The sequence below is a fragment of the Hibiscus syriacus genome, unplaced genomic scaffold, assembly GCF_006381635.1.
Source record: "Hibiscus syriacus cultivar Baekdansim isolate YM2019G1 unplaced genomic scaffold, ASM638163v2 tig00001120_pilon, whole genome shotgun sequence".
Taxonomy (NCBI): domain Eukaryota; kingdom Viridiplantae; phylum Streptophyta; class Magnoliopsida; order Malvales; family Malvaceae; genus Hibiscus; species Hibiscus syriacus.
Genome location: NW_024061845.1, coordinates 785,901 through 805,158, shown reverse-complemented (window position 1 = coordinate 805,158; position 19,258 = coordinate 785,901). Strand labels below are relative to the sequence as shown.

Genomic DNA, 19,258 nt, shown 5'->3' with positions numbered 1-19,258 from the left:
TTCCAAGGGTAAGGTGACGTTTTATTTTACATGTTGACTTGAGATGTCAGTTTTGTCATGTTATTGAATTCTTAGAAATTTTGAAAGAATTATCTTTCTCTTTGATGTTGAATTAGGGTTTCACCGGCTTGCATTTCTTGGGGGCGGGGGACATTAAAGCTTCGTCTTCTTTAATGATTCGACATTTTTGACAAGATATTTAAGGTATTATTGCTTTAAAGAGAATTAAACACGTTATGAATTATGATTACATTGATTTCCGGGTATTAATTGTTTAATGTAGGACAGATTTATACCATAACTTTCATAAGTGCATAGGATGAACCTTCCTTTGATTTTCCGAGGACTCTTCTGGCCCGGAATTTTACCGATCGAGGTTGCGGATTAGCAATTCAGATCGGCATGTCTTGTTAAGAATCGGAGATTCATGATAATGCCAAAGAATCAGTTGGATCATATAGGAGAAACAATGTTTAAGATTATAGTTTCCTTTGTTTGGTTCGTGCCAACTCATTTTCTTTATTTCAACCTGTGAATTTCAGAGAGATAGTAAACAAGCAAAACCCCATGGTTGCAATGGGATGCTCAAGTGCCACTGACTCCCTGAATGCGGAGGCCGGAGAGATAGACACGAGCGCATCGTTCCGAACCGTTAAAGATGCCATCACTCGTTTTGGTGAAGGTGCCTTTTCTGGGGAAAACCACGCCATAAAAACGGCAAAAGCTCGCTCTGCAGAGGTATTACCAACTCTTGGCCAGTTCTCTTTGTTCTTTCACCCGGAATGTTGTGACGAGGCGTAGTCAAATCGAGTTTTCCTAGTCTTGGATATGATATTTATCACACGTTCAAGTTTTTCTTTTACACTGTTATCTCTAATGATTGCTAGTCTTATTGGTTTAGGAAATTTATTTGTTGTTGAGCTGCAGAGAGTATTGGCAAAGGAGACTCAGCTTCACCTGACTCAAAACGTGTTGAACAAGTTAAAGGGGCGACTCGAAAATGCCGAGACAACTAAGTCTCAAGTGCTCAAAGATGTTGAAAGGGCTAAAAGAACAGTTGACGAACTGACACACAAACTCAAATCTGTTTATGATTCAAGGGATTCGGCAATCAACGCTGCCGAAGCTGCAAAGGATCAGGCTAAGCAGATCGAAGAAACAAATGCCGGTCATCTCATTGGAACCAATGGTGCCGTGAGCGAAGACTTGGAAACTGCTAGGGATCAATATATGACTGTGATCGTGATGCATCCTTAGTAGTGAAAATGGCTGCTTTGAGCTTAGCAAAAGAAGCCGAACTTGCAGTTAAGGTTAACAGCGAGAAGGTAGGAAAGCTCTCCGTTGAGATTTCGGCTGTAAAGGAATCGATTGGAAAAGTAATGTTTGCATCTCTTCAAGTACAGCAAGAACAAGCTAAAACTTTAGCCGAAAAGGATAGCCTGAGGCAATTATATAAAGCTAAGCTTGAAGAGTCCGCGAAGAGGTTGCTTGCTCTAAAGAATGAATTTGATCTTGACCTTGCAAGAAATCTCGAAGTTAAACTTTCTGAAACTGTCTATCAGACTGCGGATTTGCAAAGGCAGATGGAAAATGCAATGGCTTCTGATCAGGAGTCCATGCAAGCTATTACTTCAGAGCTCGATGCTGATAAAGGATCACTGCAAATAGTCGTTGACGAGGAAAGCTCATTGAGGAGCTTGGTAGAGTCTCTTAAGGTTGAACTAGAGAATGTGAAGAAAGAGCATTCGGAACTGAAGGATAAGGAAGCGAAAACGGAGTCCATCGCCGGGAACCTGCATGTCAAGCTTTGGAGAAGTAGATGTGAGCTTGAAGCTTTCATTGCAGAGGAATCCAAAACAAGAGGTACCTATGAAGAAATGATTTCAACCCTCCAACAGCTATTGGTCAAACCGGAGAATGCCAGACAAGAAGCAGAAGAGATGAAGAAGGAAATCGAGAAGTTAAAGCTGGAAGGTGAAGCCTCAAGAATTGCACTTGAGGGAGCAGAGAAGCAGTTGAGTGTTGCTTTGGAAGAAGCTGAAGCAGCAAAAGTAGCCGAGGCACAGGCACTTGATGAGATAAAGATGCTTTCCGAGAGAACAAATGCTGCACGAGCTTCAACCCCGGAGTCTGGAACTGATATCACCATCTCTAGGGAAGAAATCGAGTCTTTAAGCCAAAGGGTTGAGGACTTGAATAATATAGCCGAAATGAAAGTGGCAGCTGCCATGGCTCAGATAGAAGCAGTTAAGGCTAGCGAAAACGAGGCCCTCAAGAGATTCGAGGTGATAAAGAAAGAAATTGAAGACATGAAGGTCGCAACTGCAGATGCTCTGAAAAGAGCAGAGATGGCTGAAGCAGCGAAGAAAGTGGTCGAAGGAGAGCTCCGAAGGTGGCACGAAAGGGAACAGAAGTTTGCAGCCGAGGCAGCAGCTCGGGTTCTAGCGAAACCGTCACCACAGCAATGCAGAAGTAAAAAACAGAACCCATCAGATAAAATTGTTCCAGTTCAAAAGTTGAAAAAATCGAAGTCTTCCACCTCAAAAAAGGTAGTTCTGCCTAATTTCGGCGGTAGCCTCGATCAAAGGATCAATAGAATTGACGGATCTCCCTCGTATGGGACCAGTCAGAAGCCTTTGTGAACATTTCAGTTAATCGGATCTTTTTGTACATTTATCAATGGTTGAGACAAACATATTTGGTTGTTTGTACATCTGAGATCTGTGGAATCAAATTTCTCTTACCCTTATTAGTTTGCAAGCAGCATTGAGGGAACCAAAAGAAAGAACAGGTGCTAGCTCAAAGCAGTTATTTCCCCATTAAAGCCGACTATGTTTTAGAAAATATTCAAGAGGCTGCTAACAACAAAAATAATCCCAGAAGCAATTATGACTGTCAATACCATGCTTCCTACAGATAATTTGGTAAAAATCATTTGCTATTATCCACCCAAAGGAGGCATTATCAAGTTACACCAGATTAGAAGTCTGCTAGACCCACATCGGATCTCGGATTCGATCCTGTGCAAGAAAACTCTGCTATTACATTTCATAATTCAAATACCACAAGACCTCTCATTCTAATGTAGGTACATTAGCCTTTTCCTGTCGAAGTGTCGACTTTCGAGTAACATATTGGTAACAATTTTTGTGATCAGTATTATGTAAAGATCTAATCACCATTTACTTTATGGCCATTCAGTGAGTTGGATGTACCATTTTGGTCTGCAAGCTTCTGGAACTCGGATTTGATGGTGTTTGCAATCTTGGCATCTTCTGGATCCGGCTCGGGAAAATCTACATGAACTGATCCCTGTTTGATTGGCCTACCAGTCTCTACAAGTGTAGCTTGTTGCTTTATGTAATCGTAAAGCTGTTGATGGTAGGTGTGGTCTAATGAGAAACAATTATCTACAGTTCCATTGCTGCTATTTCGTGATGACCCGGAACCTTCCTTGCGACAAAAATGTGGAAGGGACGAATAATTCATTATCTGCATGGTAGGAATAAACATGTCAAAAGGTGTAAGAACGAGCAAAACAGCCTGCACCACAAAATTATACGAGAGAAAATAAGCGAGGAACACCCCACTTATTGAATTAATATTGCTAAAGAGGAACAGTCACAATAACCAATTCAATGAAGCTATCTTTTCATACATCATAACGAAACAGTATGCAAAACCATGAAAGGAAGTTTAGTTGGGATGGGGAAAGTAAGGTGATTTCAATCGACTATTTGTAAAATCACAAGGATTAACCATTGAATATGGTTGAATGCAAACTAAGACATACTACGATACCTTTCACATTATGGGAGCATAATATCTAACAACAGTGGATGTTCGAGTCAAAGAGGTGATCTTACCACGAGTGCAAGTGTAAAAGAAAACCCGAAACTTGGCTCAGTTTGTTCATACAACCACCAACAAGAGGTGCATTCAGCCAGTTTGGGATTCAAATCCCAACATCTGCAGCCCGTTTCCCTATTCCCAGTCTGAAGTTTCCTTTGTACCAAAACTAAAAAAGTGTATATGAAAGAACAAGAGAGATTTGCTGCTATTTGAAAACAAAACAGGCTTTCAAGAGAGTTTTACGAACATGAATGGATGGTTTTTTCTTACGTTGAGTAACTCATCCCGTCCACAACCTTGAAGCACCTGAATTTTCCTCTGTCCTTTCTTGCAAGAGAGGTTTAACAGCCTGAAATTTTCAGAAAAGCATTAGAAATATATTTTTATACAAGTTAGCTGAAAGAACTATGGAAAAGTAAAAAAAATAAAACCTTCCAACACGCTGAAAATATGTATGGCGCATTGACAATCTAATATGTCTCTGTCTTCTCCGGATAATTCAAGTCATCAATTGTAGATATAGTACTCAGTAGCTGCATCAGCAAGCAACAAATGAGACCAACCAGCATTATAATCGAAGGATCGGCACAGTAAAGAGCAGAAACTCTTTTTATTTACTAACATATTTGATTACCCTCCCCACTTAAGCAAAGAAACCCGATCTACTACTGGCTGAAAAATTAGTTTACCATAGTACAAAATTCAGCTCACAAACCAATTACCTGCAATCAGTTACCTATCTCAGTTTCTGGTGGGGAAAGTTGCAATAATTTACAAACTAAAGGAGAATTAAACTTCAATGGTATTCACATTTTACTCATGTGCCTTCAAGTATTTCCAGAAATTCCTATTCTCATACTGATTTGCACAGTCTGCAGATATACAACAACGGGATAACAATCGACTAGACAAGGTTTTAAGTTCTCAGGAGCAAAATTTAGTCTTTCTTAATTTTGTTTTTCCTCTATCAGAAATTGACAAAAATAAAATGTAAATGAACAAATTCTGATAAAAAAAAAACTAAAGCTTTAACTGAGTGAAGCTTGATTTCTCCTCCTTGCTCTCTTTATAGCTTAAAGTTGGGAATTTTAATCTTAAGAATCACCGAAAGAGAGCACAAAAATAAGATACTTTTTCAGAAAGAAAAAAACAATTAAATAAAATGGAAACTAAATAATCTGAAATTTTTCTTATCAGCTGCTTTAGAACACAACAGTTAAAAAGCAGCCACAGCTTCGGTTAAAAATAGAAAGAATTTGAAGTAATTAAAAAATGAGAAAGAAAAATATCTGGGTATTTAATTTTAATTTTCCTTTTCTTTTAGGAAAATGGAAAATCAACGTAGTATTAAAGAGGGGTAGCTGTTCTGTGAGTTATAATTATAATATAGGGTAGTTATTGAGACACACTCATTGATTCTCATAAGATAAATACTTTAATTAATACACCTAGGGTGTAAATTAAAAAATATACATTTCAAATATAAAAATATTGAATATATATTATTTATTCTTTAAAAAATATATAATCTTAAATCGAACAAATTAAATTTGTTGGATTTTAATCCGTATATATGGAATAAACTTACATTTTACTCGCCCATGTTAAGCTATATTTTTTAATCCATGCATGCATAGAAAGTCATGATTGTCATGGAAATGAAGTCTCACTATACATGAATTCTTTCCATGCATGAACATTGAATCTTAATTAACAAAGCTCGTAATTAGGTCGACCATGTTTTGTTAGTGTCTCCATAAGCATCAACTCAGTTTCGCCATCCCATTATTTTATTCCAATTAATTGCCTTTTTCAAGATAATTTTTTTTAAAAGAAATGGTCTTGAGATAAATAGGTAATTGAAACATTTGGTTGATTCTTTGTTATATACATTGAAGATGCTGATCACAAAATATTTTGAAGATTTTATTGTAATGAAAACTAGATTTGTTCATAAACTAAACTTGTAAATGAGTTTTATCAAATTAATTTTAATAATTTGAGGAAATATCTGAAAATATATATTAGCCTAGCTTGACTTGTATTATCAACACTTCAAAAATAATTTTAATCATTTTCGTAAAAAAAACACTTCAATTTTCTAAATAAAATTTCATTTATTTATCCTTTTTCACGAAGAAGATGCTCCTCCAATAATTAAAAATTGCACGTGTTTCGTAGACTCTGGTGGATGGAATTTAGTCCATTATTGAAAATAAAAATGAAAATAGTAGTAACAATGGCAGCACTACGAGATGAATGCAAAGGAAATATATTTGTTAATTCACTTTTGCTTTGTGCGTTCCAACATGGTTGGCCAAATTTTTTGTCGTTGTATTTTTAAAACGAACATTTAAAAGATGCTTCAAGTTTAAAATATAACTAATTAAAGATCAGGACACTTCCAAGATCTTTCAATGGCTGACCCTTTTCATACATCATCAATATTTTTAAGAGAAAATAACCTCCGTGACCAAAAATTCCTTATAATATACGATTTTAATCAATTTTTTTACGATTTGCCAAAATGACCAACAAAATCGCAATGCGATCTCTAAATCGCAACGCGATCTTCATTATCGCAATTCAATTTCCAGATTCGCAACGCGATTTTGACCATCGCATTGCGATTTTCGAAATACGCGTTGCGATTTTAGATAATCGCAATGCGAATATGTAAAGCGCAATACGAATATGTAAATCGCAACGCGATAACACGTGATCGCAACACGATTCTGACTATCGCAACGCGATAATACGTGATGGCAACGCGATTCTGACTATCGCAACGAAATTCTGACTATCGCGTTGCGATAATATAAAATCGCAATGCGATTTTCAAAGCGCCATTAGTATCGCAACGCGTATTTTATTTTCAAATTCCAAACACGAATATTTACCCGTAATCGTAACTCTTAACCTAAAACCCTAAATCACAACTCAGTCCCATTTCCATCTCTCACTCTCTACGACGACATCCGTCCTCATCTCCGACGAAATCCATCCCCATTTCCGGCGAAATCCGTCCCCATCTCCGGCGAAATCCGTCTATCTCCATCTCTCAGAGCCACCCTCACAATCATTCACGATCAGAAATGGAAAATCAACCAAATCAACCACCGAGGGTTAGTTTTTTTAATTATTTTTATTTTGAAATTTTTGCATTATTATTAGGTTTTTCATATTGAAATTAATGATAAGTTTACTGGTAATTTCAATAATAGATTGCTGCCAATATTGCTACTGTTTAGTCTTTAACCATGTGAAGTTAGTATTTGTCTTTGTTTTGTCTTTTGGTTGAAGTAATGCAATTCATTCAAGTTTCAATTTTAGACAATGACTATTTGAAACCGAGAATCGCAACGAAAAAATTCGCGTTGCGATTATCTCGTTGCAATAGCCATTTCGCGTTGCGATTATCTCGTTGCGATAGTCAAATTCGCGTTGCGATAATCATTTTCGTGTTGTGATTTTCATTTTCGTGTTGCGATTTTAAGTTTCAGAAACTATTCTTCTTCTGCAAATCGAAACTTGAATGAATTGCATTACTTCAACCAAAAAACAAAGACAAATACGAAATTCACAGTGTTGCAAAATTAAGTTTAAAGAATAAACTACTACGCTTTATGTTTATTATTGTTTTTGGTATATCTTCACAGTGTAGTTTTTGGTATATCTAATTTGGTATATTTATTGTTTTTGTATAACTTTTTTTCGGCTCAATTGACCTTAAGGAATAAAATAAGCCTAGTCACTACAAATGCGTCGAAGCTTTCACCTGTACAAAGACAATTGTTTGAGGATACTTGCTTCGGGCCATGGCTGAAAGTACAACATCCGGGTGGAGATGCTATGTTGACCTATTTGTGGCTTCAGACCATGACACGCGATCTACCTGAGAGTATAGAACGTGGTAATGAAGAGATATGGTTTCATTTTCCACCGGCGTATACGTGTTTTGGGCGGGAGGAGTTTTGCTTAATCACTGGTCTACGCTTCAGACACGATGATGTAGGTCGATACACTAGTCATATTACCCGCCCATCATGGTTATCCCGGGTTTTTCCTGAGCTGTCAATGGAGAAGTCGAATTTACACGTCGACGACTTGACGAGATTATTTAATAAGAAAGATGGTTTTACTCGGATGGATGACGTCGATGTTGTTCGAGTATGCCTTTTAGTACTTTTGCATGCCGGCTTTTTAGGCAGAGAGGGCATACAACCTATTCCTAAGGACCTAATATTATTGGTAGAGGACCTAAATGCATGGAACCTATTTCCGTGGGGTTCGTATCTATGGAAAGCTACCTGGAATAAGTTGTCGTCTGCCTTTGATGACTGCAAAAGTTTGTGTGGCGATAGTTCCAAATACACTTTGTCAGGTTTTATTTGGGCCTTTAAGGTAAGAATTTATATATAATATTTCCAAAATTATAATTAATTATTTTAACAATTACTAATGTTTGTAGATTTGGATATTTGAGGCTTTTCCCGACATGCAGACATATGCATTAAAACCTTCAAATAATATTCCTAGGGCTATTTCCTGGAAGAGGAAACGACGGCTGTTGATTTGGGAAGAGTTACTACGGTATACAACAATAAATGATGTAAGTTAACACAAATACTACCATATATAAACAAGTTATTACTAGTATATGTTTAACTTTATTTGAGCTTTTATATTGTTAGGAGGCCAACACTCCATTACAAAGGCTGACACCCACGGAGGCTGAGCTTGCCACTGATTGGTGGCAAGCTAGTAAGCGTTTTTTTGATGGCACGGATGATGAGCAGCCTCCACTTCGAGAGCCAACACCTCACCCAGAGCCATCACCTGATCGACCACACTATACACCTCTACAACGAGAGCCATCACCTATTCTGTCACATCATCGAGCCTCTTCTCCACCATCACCTCATGATAGGCGACCGACAAAGATGCCACGACATTTATCTCCCTGTTCTCCACTTCCACGGGATGAGTTAGGGGAGTTACGTGATGAGGTCAATGCCTTGCGTGAGGAGGTCAGTACTTTACGCGATGACAATGGTGAATGGCGTGAGGAGGTATCTACTTTACGTGGTGAGGTAGCGGCTCTACGTGAGTTGGTAGCATCGTTGCAGAATGAGGTTCATACTCTACACAACGAGGTAAGTTTAAGATTTTTCATTTAACTTGATTTACTCGTAATTTCACTTAGATTAACCATTTCACTTGGATTGCTTAGTAAATTCATTTGGTTGCTGCCAATACTGCTAAACAGTTCTAAAATAACTTAGTATTTGTCTTTGTTTTGTCTTTTGGTTGAAGCCAGTAAATTCATATTTGTTTTTTGGATTGCTTAGTAAATTCATTCGGTAGTAGTTTATTCTTCAAACTTAAATTTGCAACACTGTGAAGTTAGTATTTGTCTTTGTCTTTTGGTTGAAGTAATGCAATCCATTCAATTTTCAATTTGCAGAAGAAGAATAGTCGCAACACGAAAATGATTATCGCAACGCGAATTTGACTATCGCAACGGGATAATCGCAATGCGAAAATGACTATCGCAACGCGAAAATGACTATCGCAACGCGAATTTGACTATCGCAACGGGATAATCGCAATGCGAAAATGACTATCGCAACGCGAATTTAGTTTCGCGTTGCGATAGTCATTTCGCGTTGCGATTATCTCGTTGCGATAGTCAAATTCGCGTTGCGATAATCATTTTCGTGTTACGATTTTAAGTTTCGTGTTACGATTTTAAGTTTCAGAAACTATTCTTCTTCTGCAAATTGAAACTTAAATGGATTGCATTACTTCAACCAAAAGATAAAGACAAATACTAACTTCACAGTGTTGTAAATTTAAGTTTGAAGAATAAACTACAACCCTTTATGTTGTCCTTGAACATGCACTAAACTTATATGTTGTCCTTTTAAATGTTTATATAAGTGCTTACTTCCGGAATGTTATCTGATGCATTTTGTGAACTATGATAGAATAATGACTTGGGTGAATACCGTGCAAGTTTGAAACATATTTGTCTTTGTTTTCACTGTTTAATATCATGTCTGTTTATTTACTGATTTTATGTATTAATTTATTTTTAGCGGCCCGATAAGGTGGATGCTTTACGTCGGATTTTTCTTGCACGACGGGGTTCACGCATCAGACGGTGTGCACGTGCCATTAAGTCTCCGTTCACCCCAATAGTACGAAGACTCTGTAAGAAGAAGCCCGACTCACCTGTCATCGTTCAAGAGGCCTCTCCTATCATTCAAGAGGCCCCTATCATCCCTCAAGAGTCCCCTCCCATCGTTCAAGAGGCCCCTGTCATCGTTGAAGAGGTCCCTCCCAACATTATATAGCCCGATTCACACGGTATATTATATTAAATTATTGAGAAACCCCCTCCCGTGCCAGACATGATTGGATGACTGTTGGCTTTTGTATAAGTTACCGGCCAGTACCATTCCGGCAGATGAAGTGGAGAGGAAAAAACTACCGGAAATAATTCTGGATAATACCCTTTGGGCTAAGACCGCAGTTGATTTTTATCTACATGAGTGGAGCCAGGGGTGTTACACTGACATATACAAACTCAACGATGATATGCATTTGTTGATTGATCGGTCTTGGTGGTGTGTGTTATTAGGGTTGAAGATAATGGCTATTTCGATGGGGTAAGTCTTATATTTTTCTTCTTATATTTCATTTTGATTAATTTTTTTTAAATTTATGTAATTCACTAATATATGTCTTTTTTTGTAAACAGCATATTGATGCATGGGTGTCACGTCTTCTAATAATAAGGAAAATCAAGAAAAATTAAAAAAAATACGCGATATACAATTATGCCAACGTCTTTTCACGTAGTTCACATGAAGAATCAACGACATGAATCATATGTGTTGGCTAATGGACAAGCTAAACTTTATCCTGCATGGTGGGAGGTCGATAAGGTTAGTATTTATTTTTTAAATATTTTAAAGGTGTTATAAATAAGTGCGCAATTGAATTATTACTTATGATTGTAGGTGTTTATCCCTATTTTGGAACGTACTCATTGGCTTCTCGTCGAGCTTCAGCTTCCATCCCTGAAGACAATAGTATATGACAGCATGATAAATTACATATCATTGTCTTATTTGAGAGATATTATTAAGGGATAGAGCTCTCATTTGGCTAATTATTGGATGCGATTAATTATTGGACTTATTCTGGAAACAAAAAGCCAAAGAAGTTCAATATTACAGTTATCAGAGACGAGACCGCGCCACAACAAATGCAAGAAGCCAGAGGGGATTGTGGTCCTCTTGTATGCATGTGCTTGGAGCGTTTGACAATAGGAAGTACAGAGTTTCTATCTCCCACCGATAGAGATAGAGGTGCAGTAGGCTTGTGGTTTCGGCATTTTATGGCTAGAACGATATATGCGAGACGCTGCCTACCTGCATCCGCGTTATGAAAGTGTCCATAAACAATTGGTAAGTCAAATGCAAGTGTTGTTAAGTACCTAGAATTCAATATAATTTGTTGTTTGTTGGTTTTAGATGTGTAGAAAGTGTTGTTTGAGCAAATGTTTGGTTTCTGCAGGTTAATCCTGAAGTGAGCTGTGTGAAATTGATGTGCATAAACAACTGTCTGGGGTACACTTTTTTTATTGTAATTGATTCTTAAAAGTCTTACTTGTTTAATTGATGAGAAAAATAATATAATAAGAGTTGATTTGTTTAATTTATGTGTAAATAATTCTTATTTGTTTAATTGATGTGTAAATAATTATTATTTGTGCTTGTTTAATTGATTAAAAGTTGATTATTGATGTGTAAATAATTCTTATTTGTGCTTGTTTAATTGATTGAAATGTAAAAGTTGATTTGTTGATTTCAATATGCATTATATTCGCGTTGCGATAGTCTAATACACTTTGTGATTTTCTCGTTGCAATAGTCAAATTCCCGTTGCGATAATCAAATTCGCGTTGTGATAGTCAAATCGCGTTGCGATAGTCAAATTCGCGTTGCGATAGTTAAATTCGCTTTACGATAGTCATTTCGCGTTGCGATAGTCATTTTCGCATTGCGATTATCCCGTTGCGATAGTCAAATTCGCGTTGCGATAGTCATTTTCGCATTGCGATTATCCCGTTGCGATATTCAAATTCTCGTTGCGATAGTCAAATGAATGTGTAATAAGTGATAACAACTGAACAAATCATAGCAATGTTCAAACTCAAGTTACTAATATACATGGGCCTAACTGAAAATGTTAAAAGTTTACACATAAAATACACATAATACAACGTTTGCATTTAAAAATCACCTAAGTTAATAGTCCCAAAAGGTGAAGCCGGTTGTGATTGGGATTTTGATTTTAATTGCGATTTTGATTGCCTTTTGCTTGATACCATATGAGCTTTGGATTTTGATGATGATCCATATTTTGGTAGAGGAAAAGATGATTGTGATGGCACTGGTGATCCACATGTCAACCTTGTATGACCACTTTCCTTGCACCGACTACATGTCGATCTCTTCTTCTCTTCACCCTTAGACGGTATACGATCGTGACTTTTAGTCGGCCAGGTAGCCTTCTGTCCATGGCTGGTGGCAAAACTGTTTGTAAGTCATCTGGTATGTCCCACTCAGAAGGATGTGGAATAGGGTAGATAATCTCGGCATAAGTCTGTCGATATACTTCTGTAGTGTAGCAATCCATAGCATATGCGCTTGAATCATCTTGGTTTAGATGAAGAGCAACTTTTATAACATGGCCACACGGATAACCAGATGTTTGTCATTTCATACAACTACACGTCTTTGCATTTAGATTGACAAGTCCATTTAAGTTATTATCCAGTACTTTAAACAAAGTGTTTGAACATGGTTCAACTCTCCATGACGTTGACTTCACAACACGTTTCGTTATCTTTTTTTCTGTCCATGGTGTAACACGATGTTCCAATGTTCCTGTAAATTTAAATAAATAATACTTAGTAAATTATATGATAAGTTACGAATTTAAAGAAGTAATACCTGCATGGTTTCTTTTCTTGTAGTACCACTGTTGAATAGAGGCTCGAAAAAACTCCATTAACATAGTAATGGGTAATTTCCGGGAATAACGACTTAGAGCGTTGATTGATTCTGCACTATTAGACGTCATGAAACCATATCTTACTCCAAGTTGGTGTACTCTTGACCATATTTCAAACCCGACATCTTCTAGTGTTTGAGCACACTGAGGCAAAACACGTCTTAAACAATTTATATGCTTATTAAAATACACTTCCCGATAAGCTTTTACAGCCTTCCAGTATGTCCATTTGTGATTTTTTATACCATCAGACCTTGATTTTAGATTTCTATATAACTGAACACCACAAAGTCCATGAAAAGCATCTGAGAAACACCTTCTAACAGCGTTGTCAATTGAGTTTGCCCTATCGGATATGATTGTCAGATTGCTAATAGGACCTATGCAATCCTTAAGATGCCCCATAAACCATGTCCATGAATCAGCGGTTTCAGATTTGCCAACCCCGTAAGCTATTTATAGTATCCCATTGTTAGCATCCATGGCTACTGCTAATAAGTTTACTCCAAGGTATCAATCTTTTAAATGTGCTTCGTCAACTATAATAACTGGGCGCATGCAAGTAATAAACGAACGAATCTACAAAATCATATACACAAGAAATATAATCATTTAAATGTGAAATGCATGTAACTAACAAAAATGAGTCAACAAAATTATATTGATTTACTAACCGCAACACCAATGGCGATAAACAGCAACTCAAAGCGTCCATCTCTATCTGTTTTGATATGAGTTACCGACCCAGGATTTTTCAGCTTTAAATTGTGACAATAAGCCGACAGTTGGGCAAACGATGCTTCTGGCGACCCCCTCAACAATTCCAAGGCATAACATTTGGCTCTCCAAGCTTGAGAATATGAGATACTAATCTTGAACCGAGCATTCATGTCAGTCATAATTTCATGTCCCCGATATACCCTGCCATTCAAAAACATTAACTCAGCCAGAAAACCACCGAACACATTTTTGTTTGCATGTCTATGGTGAGGAAAAATTTGGGTTCTTTAACATGTATGTTTATCAATAAAAGTCCTAACTTGAAACATTTCGCAATCTTTTATCCTCTTTGCAATCATACTCCACGTACAGTTTTTGTCAATCATACACCTTGTTTCGAAACGATCTTTGCTTGATTTGTTAACTTTTAGTTGATAGCCATCTTCCACACTTTCGTATACAAAGCTATCTTCAAGTCTTCCTTTGTATCAAAACAATCATCTTTCTTGATACAAATAATTTTTGTGTAACAATCAACTGCTACTTTTACCAACTCTTCTTCCGGTATCTGAAGTAATTCTGGCATATTCCAGTTATACTCCCGTGGCATTTTCTTCGGGGATTTCTTCTTCTTCAGGGTTATATGAATTACAGAATGGATGTTCAACATGTTCATTCACAGTCGTAATTTCCTCCTCATTATCATCAACAACATCTTCCTCGACAGCGGCTGTTTCATCAACAAAATTCGGATATTGACCAATATCAAAATCATTACACGTAGGGTCTGTTTCTTCTTCTGAAACATCATCAAAATCCGAGTATTGACCAAGATCAAAGTTCGGGTATTGACCAAGATCAAATTTCGAATACCGACTAGTACTCACAATTTTTTCTATTGGCTCATCATCGTCTAACTGGTTTATACGAAAACCGGAATTTGGTGCTGAAAGTTGATTGGGATTTGGATTAGGGAAAGGTTGTGGGTTTTGAGATTGTGTTTGGTATTGGAAATGTGGTGAAACAAAATTTGCTTGGTGATGAAATTGTGGTGGAACCATTAAATTTTGAGCACCATAAACTGGGGTTGAAAAACTTAGTTGATTACTACCCGCTACTGACCTAACTTCACTACTTCTAGGTTCAACAACATACAATGTAACATCATCTTGCGAAACACTAATGTAAACAATGAATCGTTCAACATCTTCATTGTCGGTTAACAAATAAACTTTACATTTTCTCTGATAAGATAGCCTAAATCCACTTAAGGGCTCTAAATTCAATTTATTTGCAACACGTAACATTAGAGTTTCATAAGTTAACTTTTTTAATGACAGTTTTAGTTGAAGATTCATGGGTAAAGGCATATATTGTAAAACACATGAACATTCTCCCATGACCCTCCAAAACACAAATTTATCCAAACATGATCAACATTAGATGATTTCATTATTGTAAATTAATTTACTAAACAAATGAGCTGCGAAACTAAAACCTGTTGCCGAATGGGGAATGATGTCGTTGGATATAGGAACGGATGTCGTCGGAGAGAGTGATAGATGAAGATGGAATGAGTTGCGATTTAGGGATTTAGGTTATGAGTTGATGCTGCTGCGTAGTAGTTATATACCCATTCGTGTTGCGAAACTAAAATCTGTTGCGAATTTGAAATTCAGTGATGCGTTAGTCAGAATCGCGTTGCGATAGTCAGAATCGCGTTGCGATCACGTATTATCGCGTTGCGATAGTAAGAACCTCGTTGCGATAGTCAGAATCGCGTTGCGATAGTCCGAATCGCGTTGCGATAGCCCGAATCGCGTTGTGATAGTCCGAATCGTGTTGCGATTTACATATTCGCATTGCGATTTACATATTCGCATTGCGATTTACATATTCGTATTGCGATTATCTAAAATCGCAACGCGGATTTCGAAAATCGCAATATGATGGTCAAAATCGCGTTGCGAATCTAGAAACAGAATTGCGATAATGGAGATCACGTTGCGATTTAGAGATCGCATTGCGATTTTGTTGGTCATTTTGGCAAATCGTAAAAAAGTTGGTTAAAATCGTATATTATAAGAAATTTTCGGTCACTGAGATTATTTTCTCTTCATAAATTCTACGTTTCTGAAATAAATAAATAAAAACAAGGAAAATGGTTCTGAGAAGTGAGAATAATTAAAAGAAAACAAATTCCAGATAGTTATTTTGATCCTTGATAGCAGGAACAGCAGGTTTATTACCAGCTGATGATGTCCGGGCCGGAATCCGCTCAATCTCGACCGGTTTTGGAATCTCTAGTGGACTCGCGCAACGGATTAAAGCCCAGTTCACGCCTTCAAAGAAAGGATGTTGTTTAATCTCCGTTGCGCCTCGCTTGTATGCCAATCTCTGCTGTGGCTCTTTGACTAGCACGCCCCTTATCAAATCTCTGTCTGAGAAACTGACCACGGGTGATTGAGGAAATCTCAGAGGCTCCCCTACGACGTTGAAGAGTGTTGCACGGTTCCCGGACCCTTTGAAAGGAGTTTTACCAAACAAAAGCTCGTACAAGAAGATCCCAAAGGTCCACCAATCAACCGCACTTCCATGTAATTATTCTGAACTATTAAAAATAATCCAATTTGTTCATGGATTGTATATCCCGTTTGTTTGATCTAGATATAAACAAAGGTTTTTAATAACATGGTCTGTCTGATTTCTTTTGACAATAAAAGTAGCTAAATTTATTAAAAAACTGAAAATCTCAAAATTACAACGAATGTTTATAGTTATAATCATAAACTAAATAAATAATTATGAATTTTTCTTATAATCATTTACACATAAAACTAGTCATTTAAGATAATACATGTACCATATAAAAGAAAAAGACGAAAATACCTATGCAAGAAAACTTGAACAAAAAAATAAATAAGAACATATATGATTCCATCGAAAAACAAATCACAACAAAGAATCAAGTTATTGAAAGACCACCAACAAATACAAATCAAAGTTAAACATCGTGAGAAAACTATATACAAATGCAAATCACGTATCCAATAAATCCGAGGATCCAAAGCCCAGAAGATTAACAAGATAAGTAATAAGTGACATGTGGCGATGTCAAATTTAACAATGAGAAAAAATAAAAAAAAAAGATCAAACGATCGGTAAAAAAACTAAAATCATGCACAAAAGACATATAAAACGTGTCAATAAAGACAAAGAAAAGTGTGTCATACAAACATAATTATTAAAAGAAAATGAAATATAACTTTTTTAATAAAAATTAAAAATAATATTAAATATCAGTAAACAACAACTAATACCAAAATTAATATCGTTATTTGTCCATCAAAGTTAGAGAAAGGAGCAAGCGAGTATTTTTTTCTTCTAAAGAAAAAGAATAAAGAAAAAATGTTTTCTTTCAAAATTATGGTATAATTTGAATAATTTGAAATAAAGAATTTTTAATGTAAAATTATAATTTACTATTTTACTACTTTTAAATTGAAAAAGTAATTTAGATGGGCTGGCCTAGGCCTGAACTTGGAAGTTTTTTAGAATCGGCTTGACCCGGCCTATACCGTATCTAAAAATGAAATAAAGTAGAAAAAATGGAAGCAGTTGTAGGAAAGGCTATATAGGTAATTTCCTCAACGGAGATAGAAGGGTCAGAACTTTAAACCCTAATTCGTTATATGATGCGTTTTTTCTTCTCCTTTTAGTCTGCTGAAAACACATCGCAAGCCGCAACAGGAGTGATTCGTTGCAGCGGTAGGTATCATAAAGAAAAGAGCGAAAATGGAAGCAGCCAGAACTGTTAAGGACGTTTCACCCCACGAATTTGTAAAGGCTTACGCCGCCCATCTCAAGCGCTCCGGCAAGGTACCATTTTTTCCAGCAAATCCTTTTATTTTCTTTTAATTTGTCAGAGATGCAAATCAGAGCATTTCGTTAATATTTGAAAGAAATTTTTATGCTCACTTTCTACAAAACTATATTAAATTTAAGTGTTTTTTTTTGTTCAAATAAAAAACCAGATTGAGCTTCCTCCATGGACTGATATTGTGAAGACTGGTAAACTGAAGGAGCTTCCTCCCTATGACCCCGATTGGTACTATGTCAGAGCTGGTATGCATATGATATGCTTCTTATAATATGTAAACACTAATAAGCCATTGTATGATTTAATATGAGCGTGATGTTGTGTTATTTCCTAGCTTCCATGGCTAGGAAAATATACTTGAGGGGAGGTCTTGGTGTTGGTGCCTTTAGAAGGATTTACGGAGGGGCTAAGAGAAACGGTAGTCGCCCACGCCATTTCTGCAAGAGCAGTGGATCTGTTGCTCGTCATATTCTCCAGCAATTGCAGAATGTCAACATCATTGATATTGATCCTAAAGGGTTAGTATACTGTTCTATGATTTTGTTTGTCATTTATAATTTTGGGATGTTTTGGAAATTAATATATGGTGCTGTTAAGATAGTTGTTCCCTCCGACAATGACCGTTTATGAGTAAACATATTGCTAATTATGTTATTTATTTTCAACATAACAATTCTTCTGTTGTAATTGGAGGGAAGTATTAAGCTTGAAGTGCGGATCCTTCATTTATAGAACAAGAAAACAAACATCTGATGTAACTTTATCTATGATAACTCTTAGTATTGATTTCGGATAGTATATGCTTTGTGCTAGAAAATTAGAGAATGAAACATAAAGAAAATATTGTTAGACAGGAGGACTTTGAAACTTGTATGACACTTTGATTTGGGTTTTAATATGCTTCCAAGATACAATTGAGCTGATAGCGTTTTAAGTAGAATCTGTTATTACACAGATGATGAACTAACGTATTTTTGAACAAGATACCCTTTACTAAGAGTTGCTTTTTTTCCCGGTAGATTACTTTTGCAATACATTATACTCCTATGTGTTTGCCACTCGGTTGTTTTATGTACGTTTTAAACTAGCAACATTTTTATTCATAATTTTTATTTTCTTTCAGATACTTATGTCCGGACATATATTTAGACATTAAGTAGAATTTTATGTGAATAATAGCCATATTACTGACGTCTGTTATTGTTAGTATCAACTAAAGTTCATACTCTTTGTATCAGTGGTAGGAGAATCACATCAAGCGGCCAGCGGGATCTGGACCAAGTAGCTGGAAGGATTGCGGTTGCCATCTGAGAAATGTTAATGTTTTTCATGTTGCCGAAATGTAGTTGTTTGAAAAGAGCGCTTTCCTAGGACTGCCTTAATTATTTTCTTTTTGGTATATGGAGATTTGAATTTTTTATTTTATAAATTTAAAGAACAATGTGCTGGCAATGTCCTTTAGATTTTACTTAACTTGAGGACTGCATGTTTGGTCTTTCATTCTCACCTCGTTGCCCTAAACTTTTTTTTCCTTTCAGATGTTGTATTTCCCCAACTTGGGTTATTTTTTCTGAGGGATATTTATTAGATGGGTATTTTACTAGGCTAATGAATTTTGTTTGTGTATTATGTGAAGAAAGTTTAACGAATCAATCTATGCACAGTTCAAATTTTAAAAACCTGAAAGTTAGTCTTAGAAACAAAGTTTCATATCGG

General features: G+C 36.4%; 2 protein-coding genes and 1 pseudogene across 2 annotated transcripts; 2 read left to right on the top strand and 1 right to left on the bottom strand.

Annotated features, from left to right (window-relative positions):
• Positions 1-541: 541 nt before the first annotated feature.
• On the top strand, positions 542-3,056 carry LOC120121734 (annotated as a pseudogene).
• LOC120121742 lies at positions 2,874-4,330 on the bottom strand. The gene is made up of 3 exons (XM_039141037.1): positions 4,284-4,330; positions 4,123-4,201; positions 2,874-3,492 (listed from the first exon to the last, which is right to left on the bottom strand). Exons 1-3 carry the CDS (start codon positions 4,313-4,315, stop codon positions 3,172-3,174), a joined length of 432 nt encoding a protein of 143 aa, XP_038996968.1. The 5' UTR covers positions 4,316-4,330; the 3' UTR covers positions 2,874-3,171.
• Positions 4,331-17,369: 13,039 nt separating this feature from the next.
• Positions 17,370-18,994, top strand: LOC120121725 (40S ribosomal protein S19-3-like). The gene is made up of 4 exons (XM_039141028.1): positions 17,370-17,541; positions 17,697-17,787; positions 17,877-18,060; positions 18,781-18,994. The coding sequence occupies exons 1-4, from the start codon at positions 17,458-17,460 to the stop codon at positions 18,851-18,853; spliced, it is 432 nt and encodes a 143-aa protein (XP_038996959.1). The 5' UTR covers positions 17,370-17,457; the 3' UTR covers positions 18,854-18,994.
• The last annotated feature ends 264 nt before the right edge of the window (positions 18,995-19,258 follow it).

Coding starts and splice junctions, on each gene's coding strand:
- LOC120121742 (XM_039141037.1), bottom strand. CDS start 4,315: ATGCGCCATACATATTTTCAGCGTGTTGGAAG. Junction 4,202..4,283: donor TATTTTCAGCGTGTTGGAAG/GTTTTATTTTTT, acceptor TGAAAATTTCAG/GCTGTTAAACCTCTCTTGCA. Junction 3,493..4,122: donor GACGGGATGAGTTACTCAAC/GTAAGAAAAAAC, acceptor CCTACCATGCAG/ATAATGAATTATTCGTCCCT.
- LOC120121725 (XM_039141028.1), top strand. CDS start 17,458: ATGGAAGCAGCCAGAACTGTTAAGGACGTTTCACCCCACGAATTTGTA. Junction 17,788..17,876: donor TTGGTACTATGTCAGAGCTG/GTATGCATATGA, acceptor GTTATTTCCTAG/CTTCCATGGCTAGGAAAATA. Junction 18,061..18,780: donor ATTGATATTGATCCTAAAGG/GTTAGTATACTG, acceptor TCTTTGTATCAG/TGGTAGGAGAATCACATCAA.